Source organism: Taudactylus pleione, unplaced genomic scaffold, assembly GCF_031769625.1.
Source record: "Taudactylus pleione unplaced genomic scaffold, aTauple2 ptg000531l, whole genome shotgun sequence".
NCBI lineage: Eukaryota > Metazoa > Chordata > Amphibia > Anura > Myobatrachidae > Taudactylus > Taudactylus pleione.
The window spans coordinates 1117963-1138910 of record NW_028284933.1 but is presented as its reverse complement, the minus strand read 5'-3'; the positions used below and the strand labels follow the sequence as shown (position 1 = coordinate 1138910).

Sequence of the window (20948 nt, the reverse complement as noted above, 5' to 3'; positions counted from 1 at the left end):
GGTCTGTCCCCTACAACCGTTGGCAAAGGACTGCATTAGTGGCAATACCCGCGAGTCGCCAATTAGCTTACCTTGTCCCCGGCAGCAGTCCAGGGAGGTCCCCAGAGTCCGGCTAGTACGGACTCTGGTCTCCCGCCGCGATCCCAGTGCGATACTGGCGTTGCGGCGCCAGCGGGGAATAAGAGCTGCAGCATGGGCGTTTGTATAGACAGCCTTTCGCTGCCACACTGAAGAGCCTCTTGTTAAAAATAAAAAACCTAACAGGCTCTTTTTTTTTTTTTAAATAAAAAGCTTTTAGGGGCTGCTCCTGCACCCCCCCCTGCGCAGGGTGACCCGACTCCAGCCGGGGACCAACTCAAACTGAGGTGCCTGTGGGTCGGAAGCGGGGTATAGAGGAGGATGGACCCAAGTGCATCCTGGGAGCAGCTAAAGCTTTAACTGCGTGGTGCCCGTGGATCCAGATCCAGCTATACCCCAAAGTCAACCCTGTGGACCCCCTATGGACCCTGAAGTAGAAATACACAGCGCGGTCGCACGCCAAGACATAGTGGGTGCGCTAATGTCTTGCCATGCAATCGTGGGATTTGCATACTTTGGCAGCTGACGGCTGCGTGCGCACGCATCTAGCGAGCGGGTCTGAATCGGGACCTAGGTGCAGGGCGCGTTGGGGACAATTGAACAGCTCTGTGACCTCATTCCTGGTGCTATTTAACATTGAGTTCAATTGAATTCCCCCCATTATTAAAGCATTGCAATAACGAAGATTCTGAAAGAAAAATTGTGACTTTCAAAATCCAATGTCCCCCCAAGCTTCATACAGATGTGTCCACATACATCGAGCCTCCTTGCGTGTTAAACAGTTCTTCTAGTCACGCCATGCAGTGACTTGGTAGCGCAGAGCGTCTTTGCGTGCAACTTTTTACCTTCAAATGCCTCTTACACGCACAACGATGTGAATAGGACGCACGAGCAGCTTCTGCTGATTAAAATGATATGCGGCATGTCTATATTCTGCGTGCGACTGCGGTTATATCTGCATGTGAAAAGCTACGTTACAGTGTCACCGCCGCTAATACTAGAACGTAGCGTTTCACCCGCAGTCGCACACGGAATATAGGCATGCTGCATATCATTTTAATCAGCAGAAGCTGCTTGTGCGTCCTTTCCTACCTATTAAACTGCTACTGGGTTATTTATTTTGACAATCTGACAGGGTGCCGCAAGGTTCAGTCCCAGGTCCTCTGCTCTTCCCTATCCATACCACATTCCACTTGGAAAACCAAAGTGTCCTTTAAATTGCAGTGTAATCTCTATACAGACAACACCTGCATGTACTTATTCTCTCTAGATCACCATACGTTTTCCAGCGACACTGCACATCTTTCTGCCAGGTTATCCTAAATGACATTGCCTAATCGTTATAGAAGCCAATTAAAAAATAATCTTTTCTATACAAACCTGCAAATTCATTAACAAAACTTGCGCCGACATCTCTTCACTTCACTCGTAATATTTCCCGACTGGATTCATACAAAATATACATGTCGTGTCTCAGGTGCTGCTTTCCTTTGCCCGTGCGATAACTCCCAATGACGACCGTTGGGTTTCGCCACCATTAGAAAATGATGTAAAACACCAACATGCAATAGTGGCGGCCAATTTGTGGACTGCAGCGATATTCAGACAGCCTCCACGGCACCGCCTATTCCCAGTGTACGGAGGCAGCATCATCAGGAACAGATTCAACCTCCGGCAACTGGTACACGTTAAAGCACGTGACAGATATAAAATATTATCGGAACATTATACGGCTCTATTGCATGCCGGGGACATGTTAAATGAGGCATGAGACAGGTTATAAGATCTGTATCAAATGAGAACGTGTGGCAAGCTTTCATGGACAACTTGGAAACAAATCCCAGATACTGAGCATTAAACACCATTTCAGAATTCATAAGAAGCCTCTAACGTGTTGTGGAACATTAAACGTTGACTTAAATAAAAAAGAAAATCTGTTAAGTTTTTTAATAACAAAATAGACTATGTAGCGTTCCTGCTAGTCTATTTTAGCGAGGTGCTGCACCCTGCGCGATTTCAATAGGGCAGAATGCCGCCCTGCCCAATTGGCCGCACCCCACTACAACCACCTGTCGAGTGCCGTCCCCAGTGTCCCGCGGGTGGGAAAAATAGCGGTGCAGCGATCATGCACCCAGGCATCTATTCGCAGAGATGGGGGCAGTCCGGCATGTCCGGAAGCGCTGGGCACGCCCCCCAAGAGTGATGAAAAGGGCGCCCTTCTTAAAGACATGCCCCCTTTCTCATGGCCACACCCCCTTTTCGGGAGTCCGCAGAAGTGCCCCTTTCTCGTTCTGACGCCGGACCTACAGTGAACACTTCTATGTCCTACCTTTTAAGATCGAACTGGAAAATAACGGCAATTCAATTACATGTGACTGCGCACATCACCGATAATTACAACAAGGCAACATTGATCATATTACTGTGCGCGCCCCCCACAGGAGTGCAAGGTAAGAGAAGCTGTGTTGCATTTGCAGCGTGCCCCCGTTGCGATGACACAACACTGGCTTTTTAATAGAACGTCCCCTAAAAGACCAAATCCTATTACCATTCCAATTTCTAAGTTTAGTGAAACCATCAAAAATTAAAATAATCATCCTGGGGCAGACCATAAGCCAGTCTTCATAATTCTCCAGCCGTCTCCTAATCCAGTGGTCCTCAAACTCGGCCCTCAGGACCCCACACAGGTCATGTTATCCAGGTCACCTAGCAGGAGCACAGGTGTATTCAATACTCACTGACACAATTTAAAAGATCCACAGGTGGAGCTAATTATTTCACTTTTGTGAGGAGACCTGGAAAACATGCACTGAGAAGAAAAGTATGGCAGAATCTGCAGTGATTTTCTCCTTATAGATACAAGTGTAAATAGCACGGGGGGTCTTCTGCCAGGCATGGGGGATGGAAGGTTGAAGAGACGCATCCCCCTACTCAAACAGGTTGGATGAAACACAAAGCACAGTAAGCTTACCGATACACAGAGACTGTCCCAGTCCCACCTGCGTCGTCTGGTGCACAGCTTCATAGGTCAGGGTTCCTGATCTGGACACGATACCTGCGGGTGAAAGAACACACAGTGTCCCCTCAGAACATTATGTAAGAAGGAAGTTCATGTTTATTTCAGCACGGCGGTAATAAAGTCTGTGAACTGTGCAGACGCGTTCATGTTTCAGGGAATCAACAAGGCAAAAAGCTTACAGGCAATCGTTCCTCAACAGTATTGATGTGTTTTACTCCAGGCGTCAGGCTGTGATTACAGCTAATCTACACGGCATGGGAGTTCAGCCACTGTACTGAATAGCGCTCCCATATATCAAAACATAGTGACCTACGCTATGCAACCAGAGAAAAGCTTCAACTGTGTGGGATGCAGTGTTTTTCTTCCTTACCATTACATAATTAGCTGTATAATTTGCTGTGCATGTCTACTTTCAGCACAAAGCATTACAGCTAATTAAAGAACTGAAGGGAGAAAAAAAAAAAAAAAAGGATCAGTCCAATAACAGATTCAACTTAACTGCACTTCAGTTCTATTTGCGGAAATGCACTAAAGGTCCTACAGTGAGATATTTAAAAAAAAATATATTATATGCAGTGATCAGTGAAGATACTCTGCCGCCATCTAGTGGTGCCATTATAGAACTGAACAGTTACATTTCACAAATGGAAATATGCTTGTAAAGTCTTTGCGTCATACCCCTCTTTTTGAGAGATGTAGGGGTATATTTACTATAGTGCAGGTTTTTAGAACTGGAGATGTCGCCCATAGCAACCAATCAGATTTGACTTATAATGTATCTAGCACATTCCAGAAGAGAATAGCTAGAATCTGACTGGTTGCTATGGGCAACATCTCAATTTCTAAAAACCAGCACTTTAGTAAATTTACCCGGTAGAGACGAGAAAAAGAAGCATACGATGATTTCGGAAACGATGGAGATAGGTGATTTTATCAAATGGACCATTAGACTCAGAGTAATGTAGACCAATTTTTACTATGGGGGTCCTCCATCCCAATTTCTGCATCTCTTTCAGCTGGGTAGACAAATGATTATTTTCGGAACGACAAATCGTTCAAATCGTCTAGTGTGTACGCTCTATGGGGGTCATTCAGACCCGTTCGCGAGCAAAGGACGCTCGCAAACGGGTCGATGTTGCCTCACTGCGCATGCGCACGACGGAGGGAGCTCCGTCGTGCGCATGCGCGAGACCCGGACTGCGGCAGCCAAGCTGTCGCTCCGGGTCTCGCACCAAAGGGGGCGTGCTGTCGATGTTGATTGACAGCACGCCCCCTTTGGTGGGCGTGCCGGCCAGACGGAGGCGTTCCCATGGGAACGCCTACCGTCTGAAGCCGGCCCCACTGACATCACTAGTGATGTCAGTGGGAGTGCTCTCGGCTCTGATAGAGCCAAAATCACTCCAGGGTTTGCGGCAGCAAGACCCTACCGCAGGGTCTCCGTCGCAAGCCCGATGGTCTTGACCATCGCGACCATCATCATGGACGCTCGCTATAGCTGTGGGTGGTCACCCACATTTATACGAGCGTCCAGGAGGACGCTCCATTTTCATGGAGGAGGGCCCTGATTCAGAGCGAGCGCTCTGGTCAGAGCGTCCGGCTCTGAATCAGGTCCTATGTGCGCTCCCGCGGGGTAGTCCATCTCAATCATCAGACCTGCCGTACCCACTGCTCAATCTGAGGACCTGACTGACGGACCCCATGCATTTGGATGCGGCGGGGGAACGACATATCGTGCGGTAGTCCACAGACCATGTGGTACCTACAGACCGCACGATATATGTGGTTCGTCGTTTCTGCCTTCAGCTGGGTGCACACGTCGACTAATGTGTACCCGGATTTAGATGGGACAGAGCTATAATGACACAAGTTGCCAACATGGAGACAGTCGGTGTGGTAACAGCACATTTGTATAATACTAATTCATTTTTCATTTGAATTAGCTGCACACTACTAACAAAGTACTGAGAAAACAAGACACAGTACAGGATCTATCTATATCAGGCCGGGCCATCCTGTGGTTCTACAGCTGTGGTGATACTAGGAACCAGCTGATCTGTGAGAGGTTATGCTTGTAGTGTCACAACAGCTGGAGACCCACAGTTTGGCCGGTTCTGCTCTATATCTATAATCTATCTACAGAGGTGTTCTCCTACATCTTTGCTACAGTCGCACAAAAAGCCCCTCTTGGCAGGCCAGGTCCCGTACTAGCGCTGAGTGTCTTTTTTCGTTTAATGAAATTGATATGCAACACACTAGTATATCTGTGTGCGACAGAGTCTAAATCTGTATACAAAGTGCTACAGTGCAGCAGCCGCGACTCTTATCCACACCGAATTCCATTGTGCAGACTCAGTCACGCACAGATATATACATCACATATCAAATGGATCTGCGCAGTCTCCTGGTGCATCCTAGGCGCATCACATGGTGACCAAGACGCATTTAGGACGAAAAAGCCTGGCGCTAGTAAACACACATGGAATCTGGCAAAATTTCCCTGCCGCCCAGCACTGTGACACAGCTGAAAGTCACGCTGCACTGACGTTTCACAGTGCCGGGTGGTGTCAGACTGGAGGGCAGAGCAGATCCCTCCCCCAGTATACAAGGAAGGGTGCGCGATTGCCGACCGGAACTGTAAAGAGAGTGGACTGCCTGGGCGTTTGTTACTGGCCCTGCTGTGGGGCAGCATCTGGGCTGGCTAACAGTCCAGATAGCAGGTGGCCAGCTCTTAAAAAAGTATGGGTGTCCAAAAAGCAGGGGGGCAGTATCTGGGTTGCTCTAATGGTGCGTGCACACGGTACGATTAAAATGGACGATATGAACGATAACGAATATCACATCGTGCATTTTTCGGTGCCCAACGTCCTGCGATGCGCGGGCACGTTTGGACGATATCGTCCATCGCCCGTGCATGCAGGCCAACCTGTTCGATATCGACCAGGTTACTATAGGGACCCGCGATTGTTGATTGCGGATTGCTATAGTCGTTGGTGAGTTGGTGGTGTGCTGCCGTTGTCTGTATTTTAACCCTGTCTTGATACCGGCGTCAGGATTCTGACCGCCGAGATCCCAAGCATCGGCATCCCGTACCCAACGCCATGAAGTCCACTAAATAATCTGATGCCGATTTAACTAGAGGGACCAGATCCTACAGTCTTTGATTATGAAAAAGCTGCTGACAGCTGGGCCTCTAAGAAGAGAAGAATTAAACATTTAAAATGTTAATCTCGAGTTTAAATCAACAGCAGGTCAGGATTTCAACATTTCATTATGGCGAAGGCGCCCTCCCGGTTACTTCTTAATGCCACCAGGCTGGCAAAATTTTCTGGGGAGAACAATGACATATCTATATCTATAATAATTGTATTAGGACATGAAGAACAAAGTATCACTTAGGTTCATTTACTGGTAAAAATATATGGAATTTGCAATAAAATGGCTCTAATTTTTACCTTTGACTATTTTTAATCCCGTTACCCGGCACTAAACACGTTCTGCCGGCACATTTTACAATGCACTTTTTATTCCATTCCATATTGAAGGAAGCGCGGAGACTATGCCATTAAACGTGCGCTTTATGAGTGCACAAAAAAATATATATCTACAAAATGTAATTGCATTCCTATTTGATTTTTCAATTTTCAGTTTATGGGTACTATCCTGAGCACAGAGACGTGTGGAATACTAATACTCCCTTCGTCCGGATGCTTTACTTTCAGAGAACAGTAAAAAAAAAAATATTTGGGGAAAAAAAAAAAATTACTACAACAAATACCTAATTATCATCTCAAAGATCAAAAAGATTTATTTTAAAGGGCTATCTGCCAGCAGTCATGATGTTCTCAGACATCAACAAAAACACACACTAAGACAAGGAAGTAACTTATTAGCACGGTATAATCAGTGTTAAGCTGCCCATCCACTACTAGATGCCGTCGTCCCCCGCGGGGTAAAGTGCATACACTGAATGTTCAGACGTTCAGTGTATGCAGATGTATCATCCCCGAACATGGCAACCTGATGGCGGTCGTCAGGTTGACCGTCATGTTCGGGCGATGATAAATGTTAAAAACGACCAGCGGGCACGCTCATCGCTGGTCGTTTTTAACGTTTTAGTGCCCGATTTGCGGGCGATTACCAAGCAATTGAGCGATAATGATGGTCGTTATCAATGTGCTGTGTGGGGGTCATTGGCATGCTGAGTGGGGGTCACTGGCATGCTGTGTGCGCTGAGTGGGGGTCACTGGCATGCTGTGTGCGCTGAGTGGGGGTCACTGGCATGCTGTGTGCGCTGAGTGGGGGTCACTGGCATGCTGTGTGCGCTAAGTGGGGGTCACTGGCATGCTGTGTGTGCTGAGTGGGGGGTCACTGGCATGCTGTGTGTGCTGAGTGGGGGTCAATGGCATGCTGTGTCTGCTGAGTGGGGGTCACTGGCATGCTGTGTGCGCTGTGTGGGGGTAACTGGCATGCTGTGTGCGCTGTGTGGGGGTCACTGGCATGCTGTGTGCGCTGTGTGGGGGTCACTGGCATGCTGTGTGCGCTGTGTGGGGGTCACTGGCATGCTGTGTGCGCTGTGTGGGGGTCACTGGCATGCTGTGTGCGCTGTGTGGGGGTCACTGGCATGCTGTGTGCGCTGAGTGGGGGTCACTGGCATGCTGTGTGTGCTGAGTGGGGGTCACTGGCATGCTGTGTGTGCTGTGTGGGGGTCACTGGCATGCTGTGTGGGGGTCACTGGCATGCTGTGTGTGCCGAGTGGGGGTCACTGGCATGCTGTGTGCGCTGAGTGGGGGTCACTGGCATGCTGTGTGTGCTGAGTGGGGGTCACTGGCATGCTGTGTGTGCTGAGTGGGGGTCACAGGCATGCTGTGTGTGCTGAGTGGGGGTCACTGGCATGCTGTGTGTTGGTCGCTGGCATACTCTGTGCATTGGGTTGCGGTCGCTGGCGTGCTGTGTGTTTGTCACTGGCATACTCTGTGTATTGGGTTGCGGTCGCTGGCGTGCTGTGTGGTGGTCACTGGCATGCTGCGTGTTTTCTGTAGCAGTCACTGGCATGATGTGTGATGGTCACTAACATGCTTAATAACATCAGCAGTATATAATTTCGCCAATTTTATTGGTAGGATCTCTCCCCACTTAGTTGCACTGGGGTCCCCACCAATCTTAATCCAGCTATGTTCTAAGAACATCTTAAGTTACGAATACTAAACACCCACCAGCGACACTTCGCAGGGCAAACGACAACATTTTGCATGCTAACATTTTTATAATTTCATTGAGCAAATAAGTAAGTAAATCATCATGTGGAATTATAGCTCTACGAATACTCTATTTGGCATGACTACTGACTACTCTGACGCATACAATGTATCAATTTTTTTTTTTTTTAAACACATTTGTTAAGGGGCTTTTTTTTTTTTCCTTCACAAAATATATTGCTAATTGTCCTGGCACATTCATTTGATAATTTGTTTGATTGTAACATTTGCTCGTCATACATAAAAATGACCGTCGATATATTACAAATGGGTGTCGCTTTCACTGATTAAGTGTATGGTTTGTACTTATTACGGATAGTAAGGGTATAATGTACGGACCAATTGGAGGTTAGTGGGCAACACATACGGCCCCTGAATCAATTTGCCCATCACCAATATAAAAGGTCTAAATGTAAAATCACAAAGAATCCATAAGGTTGGTAAAAAAAGAACAAAATGTTAATAAAGATTATTGCCGGTGAAAGACCTAAATGATCAAACAAACGGCCGTTTAATACCCAATTATTCGTTTTATTTATTCAAAAAGTTAAACGTGCTAGTGACACTTTCCACACTACTTTTTTCATCACCATACATACGAATGAGAAGTTTGCAACACGCTGTGTAGCAGATGGAACAAGAATCTGGAGACCGTACTGTACACTCGGCTGTAAAAGATGAACATACTTGTACCTAGATTCATTTTTAACTACCGCAATGCAAGCATATGACACCGTGCTGTGCTGAGCCTCCAGACGAACGAGCGGCCCGGTAATACAGAGTACCAGCCCGAGAGCCCATCTCGACTTCTGCGTACATTCTCACTTCTCTTGTCGCTGTGTGGGCTGGTGTTGAGTGATGAAATATATAATGGGGATAATGCATGGCTGAGGTGCCAGGTATGGCAAACCGCGTACAGCTGCGAAATAAATACCGCACTCCCTAAATGACGACAATCACTCTTGTTTATCCCCTTTGTGCTGCAGAATAAAAACGGGAGGAAGAGTAGATGGCTCCCGCAAGGACACAATAACTCCTCGTAAAAAGGACTTTAGTCTCTGATGATAAACCTAGGTGCCTTTAGAGATGTTCTCTGGAGACTATAAATACAGCATGGTCGTTTCCGCTCTACGTATATTTCATTCCTGCAGGAAAGCCATTCTTCTTCTTCTGTCCTAAGGCAAGTTATAATATTCTATATATAATTATATATAAGTTGTGGGAAGATCTGTTAAAGCAAACTTTTGACACAGGTCCTCTCCTATTAATCAGATTACGGGGCGAAAGATCACTGCACGCACCCCCCCCCCTCCTTTCCCGAAATAGTACAGGCTAACAGGGGAGCTTCGTGCATTTAATTTCATACGGCCCTTGTTTTATGTATGTAGTGTTTCTAGTGTTTAACCTGCTGTCTGAGCAGTGGGGCACTGTAGCACCTTACATAATAACACCACCACCACAATAATAATATGTCAAATAATAATAACAAAAAATAAAATAGCAATATTAAAATATAAAATAATTAAATATAATTTCTATTTAAGTTTTTGTTATTTTATTATTATTTTATTTTCGATTTTATTATTAGTATTATTTATAATAAAATCTAAAATAAAATTGTAATAAAATAACAAAATTAAATAGAAATTATAACAAGAGATATGGTAAGAACTTACCTTTGTTATCTCTGTTTCTACGAAGTCCATAGGGTCCACAGGTTTGACCTTGGGGGTATAGGTTGGGAACCAAATCCGGGCACCACGCAGTTAAAGCTTTTAGCTCCCAGGATGCACTTGGGTCCACTCTCCCTATAACCCTGCCCCCCCAGCCAGAAGCACCTCAGTTTGTAAGTAGCCAAAGGCTGGAGGAGGAGGAGAGAAAAAGAGAGAGAAAACTGGAACACGCTAGAACCATACTCACAGAAAAGGAGACGGGAAACCGGTGACCAGTAACAGAGCCCATATGAAGCCAGGTGCGTCAGGGCGGGCGCCCTGTGGACCCTATGGACTTCGTAGAAACAGAGATAACAAATGTAAGTTCTTACCATATCTCTTGCTTTCTACTTCAGGGTCCATAGGGGGTCCACAGGGTTGAACTTGGGGATGTCCCAAAGCAGTTCAACCAAGGGTGGGGACGCTCCTGTGCTGAGAGGAGAATCCGTCGCCAAAAAGGAAGCATCCTTAGAGGCAAAGGAAACCAATGCCTAGAACCTTAAAAAGGTATGGACAGAAGACCACGTGGACACCTAGTAAGGCAAAACAGCCGAGGCGCCATAACGAGCCGCCCACAAGGGTTACATGGCCCGAGAAAAAAAACAAGCATCAACAACAGAAAGGCCTACCCCTGGGTAAGCCCCTGAGGAAGACATACGAGGCCATCCAGCCAACATTTAGTTGTAGGCCGGCCATCCTTTCCTGTGAAAACTAGAAATCTCAGACCACCAATAAGGAGTCCGATTTCCGTAAGGAGCTTGAACGGATCACATAAATCCAAAGAGACCGGACCACAGTCAATGAGGCCACACCAGCCGAGAGGACTGGGGGCTGAATGGCTGTACCATAAGTTCCAGAATAATATGGAACCTAAAAACCATATTAAGAAGAAACACAGGGCGAGAGCAACTCACACCCTGACATGATGCCCTCCAGAAGAGGGAGCAACATGAGAACGCTCCCAAGTCAGACACTCTCCTGGTTAATATAAACACCCTGAGAGAAAGAGAGAGAGCCTAAGCAATAGACCATGTAATGGCTATCACAACCAGCGGTTCCATCGACTGTCCCCGGAGGGAACGAAGAACCACTACTAACTCCCAAGGAGTCCCTAGGGAGGACAAATGGAGGCATAAGCCAGAAAACACACCAAAGGATGAACTGGATACCAGAGTGGAGCAATTCCATATCTTAACCATACCGACAGTGTAGAGATCCGCACTGTCAGGAAGGCCAGGCCGAGGGTGAAACCCAAGCCAGCCGGCAGGAATGCCAGAATATCTGGAAATCCTGGACACCGGAGGATCATATCGACAGGTACGATACCGTAAGAATTACGTATGCCACAGTCTGTGGCAGATCCCAGCAAAGTCTGGCCTGTCTGCTCTAAACATCTCAATGAAGACAGAGCCAGGGAAGCCCTAGGACCACAGCAGGGGCGCAGTCATAGACAAACGATCCAGGTCCAGGGAAAAACAAGGACCCTGAGACAACAGGTCCAGATAGTGAAGCTAGAGCTGGACTGTAACACCGGTAGTGTGTGATAGAGTCAGAAGGCCATGAGGACCAATCACCTCAGGGAGGCCCCCTCTGCTGACCAGGAGTTGAAACCTCTCTTGGAGAAGAGACTAGTCCCCGGGATGCACGTCGTGATGGCTGAGGAAGCCCGCTTCCCAATGGAGAGCTCCCGGAATGAACACTGCAGAGTTGGCCAGGAGAAGACCCTTGGACTATGTCAGAATGTATGACATTCCTGTCATTGCCACCGAACTACCAGTGTTGCCTAGATGGAAGCCACTGTTGTGACACTGTTGGACTGAACCTATGCAGGTTTACCGTGACATAAGGGTTAGGCCAGAGTGAAGGCCCAAGACAGCCGAAAGTTCCAACAAGTGGCAGGGCGGAAGCGACAGACGTCCAGCTACCCCGATATGAATGCGGACCAGACACTGTCTGCAGCAAAGAACACCCTGGACGAGATGGCCATAGCCACCTGGACAGAGACCGACTCGCCTCCGGAGAGAGCATCATCGTCCGAACAGCGATCCGATGGAAAAAACTCGATCCATCTGGAGAAGAGTCAATTATGGCAAGGCCTGGAATGGAACTGATCACATTCCCCCCTCCCAAAAAGTAGACACTCTGGGAGACCGCGTATCACCAAGAGTAATGACATATGTCGACCGCGTAGACATCCGCACACTCCAAGTTGAAGAGCGGAGAGCTTGTCTTACGCCAGAAAAATTCTCAGATTCCTGAGAATCCAGCAGTGCTCCCAGATGAAGAATACTCTGTGAGGGATGCAGGGAGGACTTTTTCTCCGGTGACTAATTATCTCTGCAGAGAAAAAGCCACGGTTATCCTGACCCGGCGGTAAAGTACCTCGGTGATCCTGCTAAAAGCAGGAGGACGTCCAGAGAAAGGAGCATTCGGATACACTGAACAGGTGAACCGTCAGAAAATCCGTAAAGCTGGTAAACCCCGGTGGAGTTAAGGACAGTCCCAAAAGGCAGAGCCCGAAACTTGCAAGTTTTGCTGTGGCACAGCAAACCTGAACCCCTGCTGATGAGAAGGCTCTGTATGTACCCGTAGGTACGTATCCTGAATACTCAGATAAACCATAAAGTCCCCAGGCTCCAAACGTCGGATGATGGAGCAAGAAGGATTCCACCTGAGTCCAGACACCCTTGGAATCTGATTCAGGGATTTGAGACAGAGTATAGGCAAATGAAGGACCAGTCACTGCCTCAGAAAGAAAAAAGAACAACCAGTCCCTCGCTGAGATAGTGAGGCTGGCCGAAATAGCTCTGCTTACCGCAAAGGCTGTATAGCTTTCTGGGTTTGTAAGGCCCTGATCGGAAGAAGGGCCCGTGTAACAACGCCTGTGAGGAGGCCGCCTGAGAAATGAGAGGCCGTTAAGAATCAGTATCTCACTCTGGAATCCCCCAGATGTAGACCTGCCCCGTCAGGCTGAAAGTTTATCCTCCGGCGTAGAAGCAGGGCCGTCCAGAAGTCCAGGACAGCTCGGTACTAGATATGGTGGCCCCCGTGGAGGCCAACAGCCTAGGAAAAAACAGGCCTTTAGGCTGACCCTGAGGACAAAAAGACTTAACAGAGTTAGTCCGAATGTAGTGGGAGTAGCTAAAGACGGCATCTCTCCATTAGTGATACTGCCAATGATGCAACAATCTTGTCAAGGCCGGACTAAACAAGATCTTCCCCATGGTAGGAGACTGCACCTCTGCTTTCCCATAACGTAGCCATAGGGTATTGCGGCGGATACAGACGCAGCCGAAACCCTGAAAGTTGGAAGACCGGCATCCAATGTAGGTAATCCTACATATGACAACTGCATATTTTAAGTGAGCGGCAAAAAACATTTGAATCCCAGACGTGTTGAAGGGGAAAAACGTTACAAATGCATCAGCCCAGTATGCAACAGTATTAACCAACCATGCGATGGCCATGGTAGGACGGGCAACAGGCCCTGAAAACGAGTACATTGATTTCAGGTAAAGTTACCACCTACCATATTAATGCCTGCAACCCGACGATTAACATACAAATCCACCCCAGAAGGAGATATCTATTACTTGTGAGGACCCTCAGGGAATGGGAAACAGGAGGCCTTTGTGATCCCTCGTATCTGGAGACAGCCAGACTCCCGCCATGAGATCCACCCGCTGGGCAGAAACGAGGAATGTATGATACAGGTGCAGGATCGACATTCTCTAGCTCCAGAATGAACCTGGCTACCAGCCCCAAAGCAGGAATAATAATACTTGAAATCGGCTCCCCCCATGTGAGGGGGAAAGAGCCGAATACACCCTCCAGTTCACGGCAGAGCCACTGGGAAGTAACCACAGGACGTATATCACGCCATTTAGTATTTCGTAGAAAACGACATCCACCAGGGTAACCGCTGTGGTAATCCCTGTAAGGGGAATGACAGACCGATGCGGTACCGGAGGTAATTCATGTACTGTGAAAAACCCCGGCAGGGAGCGATAGTCTGCGACACAGGGGTAAAGTGCAAGAAATTGCGAGATACCCCGAGTTGAAAAGGGCAGTATGGTGAAGTAACCACAAGCGAGTTACGACAATGGGGCCCGCCCGGCGATCCTCAAAGGAGAGGATCCTGAGAAATAAACCGCCCAAAGGGGTCGTGCAAGGGGCCCGGCACCAGATGGTGCCGCATACAAAACCTTTCTGAGTCAAATCCTCCGCACTAGTACCTGCAGCACATGGCTTGCAGGATAGCAATAATGGGTGCAGTATCGTGCGCAATCTCCTGGTCAGATATATTTGACTATCTTGACGGAAATATTAAGCAGCGCCATACCGGTCCTGACTGACGCGAAGATTAGCTGCAGGGACCCATTATCAGCGTATGCAACTCACAGTTCCATCTAAAATATGGCAACGTGCAGCACGCAACAGTATGTGACAAACCTCACAAATATTAACAAGTATATATATGTGAGGTCTCAGAACCACCCCAGGTACACCTGTATTAGGGCAGATAAAGAAAAGGGATAGATATACACTGACAGGTGAGAGAAAAAGCAGACAGTCAGCACTAGCATGTCACATACAATGCAGAAAAATATATATACATACATTTGCATGACATATAATATACTGCACAATGCCGCTACATTCAACTGCCCAGATTCAGTGTCTGGGAAGGCTATAGTGCTGTGTACACTCACCCAAAATGGCCAGGTACGCAGGGGGACTGGGCTCACTGTCATCCTAGGAGTTCTGCAGCACCACCGAGAGATAATGGCCGCTGGAGACCTCAGAAGAAGCGTGGCCCGCGGAGGAAGCAGCTCAGCGACGCCAGACTGCATGTTGAAAGGCGCGCTGAGCTGAGGGGAGGAGCCGCTAGACAGGGAAGGCTCCCTTGGCTAGCAATTAACCCCCCGGGATGCTGGCTCCCGCTGCCGCTATAATCCCTGGTGGGCTAGTGGACACGCGGGGTATGCCTCCATGGAGGGGGAGCCTGCCGCCACCGCTAGCGCCTCCGGTCTGTCCCCAGAGACCGAAGGCATAAGGCTGCATACACACGTGGATCACCGCAAGCGGTGACCACGCGACTTACCTGTCCCCGTCGATCCGGCAGCAGCCTAGGGATTCCTCCAGAGTCCGGCTAGTACAGACTCTGGGGTCCCGCTGCGATCCCCAGATCTGTACTGGCGTCGCAGCACCGGCGGGGTGTAGGAGTGGCAGCTTAGACGTCCATTGGACAGTCTGACGCTGCCGCTCTGAAGAGTAGAAAAAAATAATAAAACTCTTTTTTAAAATAAATTTTAAGCTTAGGGGCTGCTAATCAGCTCCCCACTGCACTAACGGTGACCCGACTCCGGCCGGGCACCAACTTAAACTGAGGTGCCTCTGGCTGGGGGGCGGGGTTATAGGGAGAGTGGACCCAAGTGCATCCTGGGAGCTAAAAGCTTTAACTGCGTGGTGCCCGGATTTGGTTCCCAACCTATACCCCCAAGGTCAACCCTGTGGACCCCCTATGGACCCTGAAGTAGAAATTTTATTATTTTAATAATACTATTTTATTTTTTGTTATTATTATTAGTATTATTATTTCTATCAACAATAATAAATGTATATTAAAACAATTGTAATAAAAAATATGCAATTCCAGTCTCTACTAGCTGCTCTAGAGCAATCCCGGATAGATTTCATTATTCCATTACATACGGTACTACCATCATTTATTTATATAATGCCAGCATATTTCAATACACTTTACAATTGGAAACAAGACAGTAATACATACTGGGTAAATAACAGACAGAGAGGTAAGAAGCACTTATTTTACACATTTTACACATTGACACCTCCATATTTCCAATGCAAAATGTAAGCAGGCTTCATATATAGATGTGAAAATATTTTGAGCTGTCAAGCTAATTGCTAGACTTTAATCACAGTGCAATGATTACACAAAAATGAACCATATGATATATAGGGCCTGATTCAGAAAGGCTCGCTATTGGGATTTACGCACGCAATTGGCTGATTGTTGCGTTCTGTGCATGCATCGCAGTGTGCCAACACTCCACTGCGATTAGGACTGCGATTGCAGTGACTACGCAGACCCATCGCACAGTGATTGACAGGAAGGAGTGTTTGGGGGTGGTCAGCAAAATGCAGGTGTGCCAGGGCGTTAGAACGCCGTTACAGTGGCGTGCATAAATTAGCCACTGCGATGCCATACGCAGCTTGGACTCTCACTGTGTGCGATGAGGTTAGCAATTCCTGAGTAAGGTCAGACCGTGTGCAAGTGTGCGTGAGGCTGCGATGGTACTCGATGTTACCGATGGTTTTGCAGTCTTGCTAAGTATTAGGGATGTGTGTAAGGTAAGGTGGACGTCCTTATGTTAGATTGCGTAAGGCATTGCGATTGCCATCATTAGCAATAGCGATCTTTGCTGAATCAGGCCCATAGTGAACAATTTTGTTTACCCAAATAATGTCAGTAACATTATCATCATGTTTTCTATGGCGCTACCAGGTGGCCGTAGCGTCATACAGGTAAATTACAAGAAAACTCACAAATATTATTCAGACAGTACAATGGGAAGAAAAATAATCAACTCTCTATCAATGATAGAGAGTTCTTTTGTCAGCATGTTTCAACATATACAGAAATGAGTATATAGAAATGAGTGTAAGTGCAATATACAGGAAAGACAAACAATATACACAGATGTCTTAACATCTGCGAGTATGAACTCAAATTATTCCACAACTTCTCATGTATACAAATTATGCATTATTCAAGTAGAATTGGTAGAGGATATTTTAGGATTTAGAAACAAAAAACGTATTACGAGCATGCACTGCAATGTAAGGTGACTTTTAAAACACAATTACAGCACTTTTACAGGTTTTGCATACATGGGGGGGTACAATCAGCCATGGGGTAAACGAAGACTAATTGCCGGCCTAAATCCCAGCGGTGCGGGGAAAGGCTATTCAATTAAATAGGCTTTTTCCTGCACCAAAAAAACACTGATTCCGCGAAAACTGCGGAATCAATGGTTTTATTTTTTCTCGTGTGTGAGGCCGATTTGGTGTTTTTTTTACGTGGACTTTAGCTGGCAGCTCACGGAGCTGCGAGGTATAGTCCGACTGCGGGGACTCGCGCTTGTGGTAATCCCTGTTAATTAAATAGCTCCAGCGCGAAAATTAGCCGCGGGGTTTGAATACCCCCCCATGGATGTGTTTTCAATGTTTGCGACCGATCAAACTCGTTATCAGCGTGCAATTTACACCATGACAATAGCACCTGCAGGTCAGATAACTACCAACAACCGTATTTACAGCATTGTTTGGCTGCAACTCGCAATTACATGCAAACACCACGTCCTTACTGTACTATAGCCATTTCTACACGCACATTCCAGTTCCTATTTGCAAGTCACGTTAGTGGCTGAAAAAGACGCGCATGAGCACCAAAAAAAAAAAGAGATATGGTAAGAACTTACCCTTGTTATCTCTCTTTCTTCGAAGTCCACAGGGTTGACCTTGGGGTATAGGTTGGGAACCAAATCCGGGCACCACGCAGTTAAAGCTTTCAGCAACCAGTATGCACTGGGTCCACTCTCCCTTTAACCCCGCCCCCAAGCCAGAGGCACCTCAGTTTGTAAGTAGCCAAAAGCCGGAGGAGGAAAGAGAGAGAGAAGACTGGAACACTCAAGAACCATACTCACAGAGAAGGAGACGGGAAACCGGTGACCAGTAACACAGCCCATATGAAGCCGGGTGCGTCAGGGCGGGTGCCCTGTGGACCCTATGGACTTCGAAGAAAGAGATAATGAGGGTAAGTTCTTACCATCTCTCTCATTTTCTTCTTCACAGTCCATAGGGGTTCAGAGGGTTGACCATGGGGATGTCCCAAAACAGTCCTTATAAGGGTGGTTACACTCCTAAGATGAGAGGAGAATCCGTCGCCCAAAGAAAGCATCCTGAGAGGCAAAGGAATCCAATGCAAAGAACTTTAGAAAGGTGTGGACAGAAAACCATGTGACCACCTTGCAAGGCAGGACAGCCGAGGCGCCACAGCGAGCCCCCCACGACAGGCCCACAGCCAGAGTAGAATAAGCATCAACAGAAAGAGAAAGGCCTTCCAATGTGCAGGCCCCTGAAATAGACATACGAAGCCATCTATCCAATGTCTGTTTATCGGCCGGCCATCCTTTCCTGTGAAATCCATAGACCACAAATAAGGAGTCTGATTCCCTGAAGGAACTTGAACGGACCACAGAAATCCAGAGAGGCCAGACCACAGTCAATGAGGCCATCTCAGCTGAGAGGACTGGAGACTGAAACGTCTGTACAATAAGTTCCTGAATAATATGGACCTTAAAAACCACATTAGGAAGAAACACAGGGCAAGTGCGACACACAATCCTGTCTTGGTGAAATATCCAGAAGAGGGAGCCACATGAGAACGCTCCCAATTCCGACACTCTCCTGGTAGATGCAAACGCCATAAGAAAGAGAGTCTAAGCCATAAACCAGGTAAGGGCTATCAAAACTAGTGGTTCAAATGGAGGCCCCAGGAGGGCACGAAGAACCACTGTCAAATCCCAAGGAGCCCCTAAGGGGGATTAAGGGAGGTACAATTTAGAAAACATCCTGAATGAGGGTCTGGATACCAGAGAGTGGAGCAATTCCACATCCGAACCATACCGTCAGTGTAGAGACCCGCACTTTCAGGAAGGCCAGGCGTAGGGCTAGACCCCAAGCCAGCTGGAAGGCATGCCAGAACTTCTGGAAATTCTAAACACCGGAGGATCGTAGCTACAGGTACGATACCACAAGAATTATGCATGCCACATTCTGTGGTAGATCCCAGCAAAAGCTGGCCTACGCGCACTAAACATCCCGATGATGACAGAGCCAGAGAAGTCTTAGGACCACAGTAGGGACGCAGTCAAAGACAAAGGACCCAGGTCCAGGGAAAGGCAAGGACCCTGAGACAACAGGTCCGGATATTGAGGCAGCAGGAACGGAGTGTCGATGGAGATACTCCGAAAATCTAAGTACCAGAAACGTCTGGGTCAGTCTGGAACCACCAGCAAGACAGTACCTCCGTCCCGATTGAACTTCTGAAGACCTTGAGGAAGAAGGGAGACCGGAGGAAACAGACAAAGTGGAAGGCCCACTTCACTGACGAAGGGTGCTTCAGTACCTCTAGTTCTGGACTCTAATACCGGCAGTGTGTGATAGGGTCAGGAGGCCATGAGGACCACCTCTGGGGAGGCCCCCTCTGCTCACTAGGAGATGAAACCTCTCATGGAGAAGAGACGAGTTCCCGGGATGCATGTCGTGACGGCTGAAGAAGTCCGTTTCCCAACGGAGAAATCCTGGAATGAACACTGCAGAGATGGCCGGAAGGAGACCCTTGGACTATGTCAGAATGTGTGACATTCCGGTTATTGCAGCCCAACTACGAGTGTCTCCTAGATGTAAGCCACTCTTGTGACATTGTCGGACTGAAACTTTACAGGTTTACCGTGATGTATGTGTTAGGCCAGAGCGAGGGCCCAAGACAGCTTCAAGTTTCAATAAGTTGATTAGCAGGGCGGAATCGACAGACATCCAACTGCCCCGAAAGGAGTGCGGACCGGTCAGTGCCCCCCAGAGACTAGAGTCCGATGTAAGGATTACCCTAGATGAGATAGCCATAGCCACCCAGATAAAGACAGACGCACCTCCGGCGAGAGCATCATCGTCTGAACAGTGATCTGATGGAGAAACCCGTTCTATCTGGAGAGGATCAGTTTTTACAAAGGGCTGGAACGGAACTGAGTATAATCCACCCTTCCGAAGGTAGAAACCCTGGATTCCAGAACTTGCATTACAGAGTGTAATGACACTTGTCGACTGTGGAGACATCCGCACACTCGTAGCTGAAGAGTGGAGATCTTGTCTGATGTCAGAAAGATTCTCCGAATCTGAGAATCCAGCAGGGCTCCCAGATGAATCATATCCTGTGAGGGATTCAGGGAGGACTTTTTTCCCAGTTGATTAACCATTTTTGCTTGTGACGGAAAGCAATGGTTAACTTGAAATGGCTTTAAAGTACCTTGGTGATCCTGCTAAGAGCAGGAAGCCGTCCAGATACTGGAGCAGTCGGATACCCTGAACAGGTGAACTGTCATAAAAGCCATGAATTTGGTAAACCCCGGTGAGGCTCTGGACAGTCCAAAGGGCAGAGCCCGAAAATTGGAAGTGTTGCTGTGGCACAGCAAACCTGAGCTAACGCTGATGAGAGGGCTCCATAGGTACCTGTAGGTAAGCGTCCTGAATATTCAGCGTTACAAAGTCCCCAGGTTCCATAGCTCGGATGATGGAGCGGAGGGGTTCCCTCCTGAGCCTAGCCACCTTTAGGAACTGGTTCAGGGATTTGAGATCGAGGATAGGCCAATGAGGACCATTCGGATTCTGCACCAGAAAGAAAGTAGAATAACCAATCCCTCGTTGAGAGAGTGGGGCTGGCATAATTATCCCTGCTTACCGCAAGGACTGTATAGCTTTCTGGATTTGTAAGACCTTGTTCGGGTCTGAAGAAGGGCCTGTGTAGCAAAACATGTGGGGAGGTCGTTTGAGCAATGAGAGGGCGTACCCGTGAGAGACCCCATCTCTTACCCAAGCATCCGTGGTGACTTGACACCAGCACTTGGCGAACTGAAAAAGTCGGTATCTCACTCTGGGATCCCCCAGTTGAAGGCCCAGATGAAGGCCTGTCCCATCAGGTTGAAGGTTTATCAGGTTTAGAAGCAGGGCGTCTGGAGTTCCAGGTCTGCTTGGTTCTGGGTATGGTGGCCCTCATGGAGGCCGACAGCCTAGGAAAGG

General features: G+C 47.8%; 1 protein-coding gene across 1 annotated transcript in view; it reads right to left on the bottom strand.

Annotated features, from left to right (window-relative positions):
- SUCLG1 (succinate-CoA ligase GDP/ADP-forming subunit alpha) overlaps positions 1 to 20948 on the bottom strand; it is a 78746-nt gene that overhangs the window by 26469 nt on the left and 31329 nt on the right. Inside the window, exon 6 of the mRNA XM_088450854.1 lies at positions 3050 to 3133. Coding sequence (XP_088306980.1) covers positions 3050 to 3133 — 84 coding nt within the window. The remainder of the gene's footprint in view (positions 1 to 3049; positions 3134 to 20948) is intronic.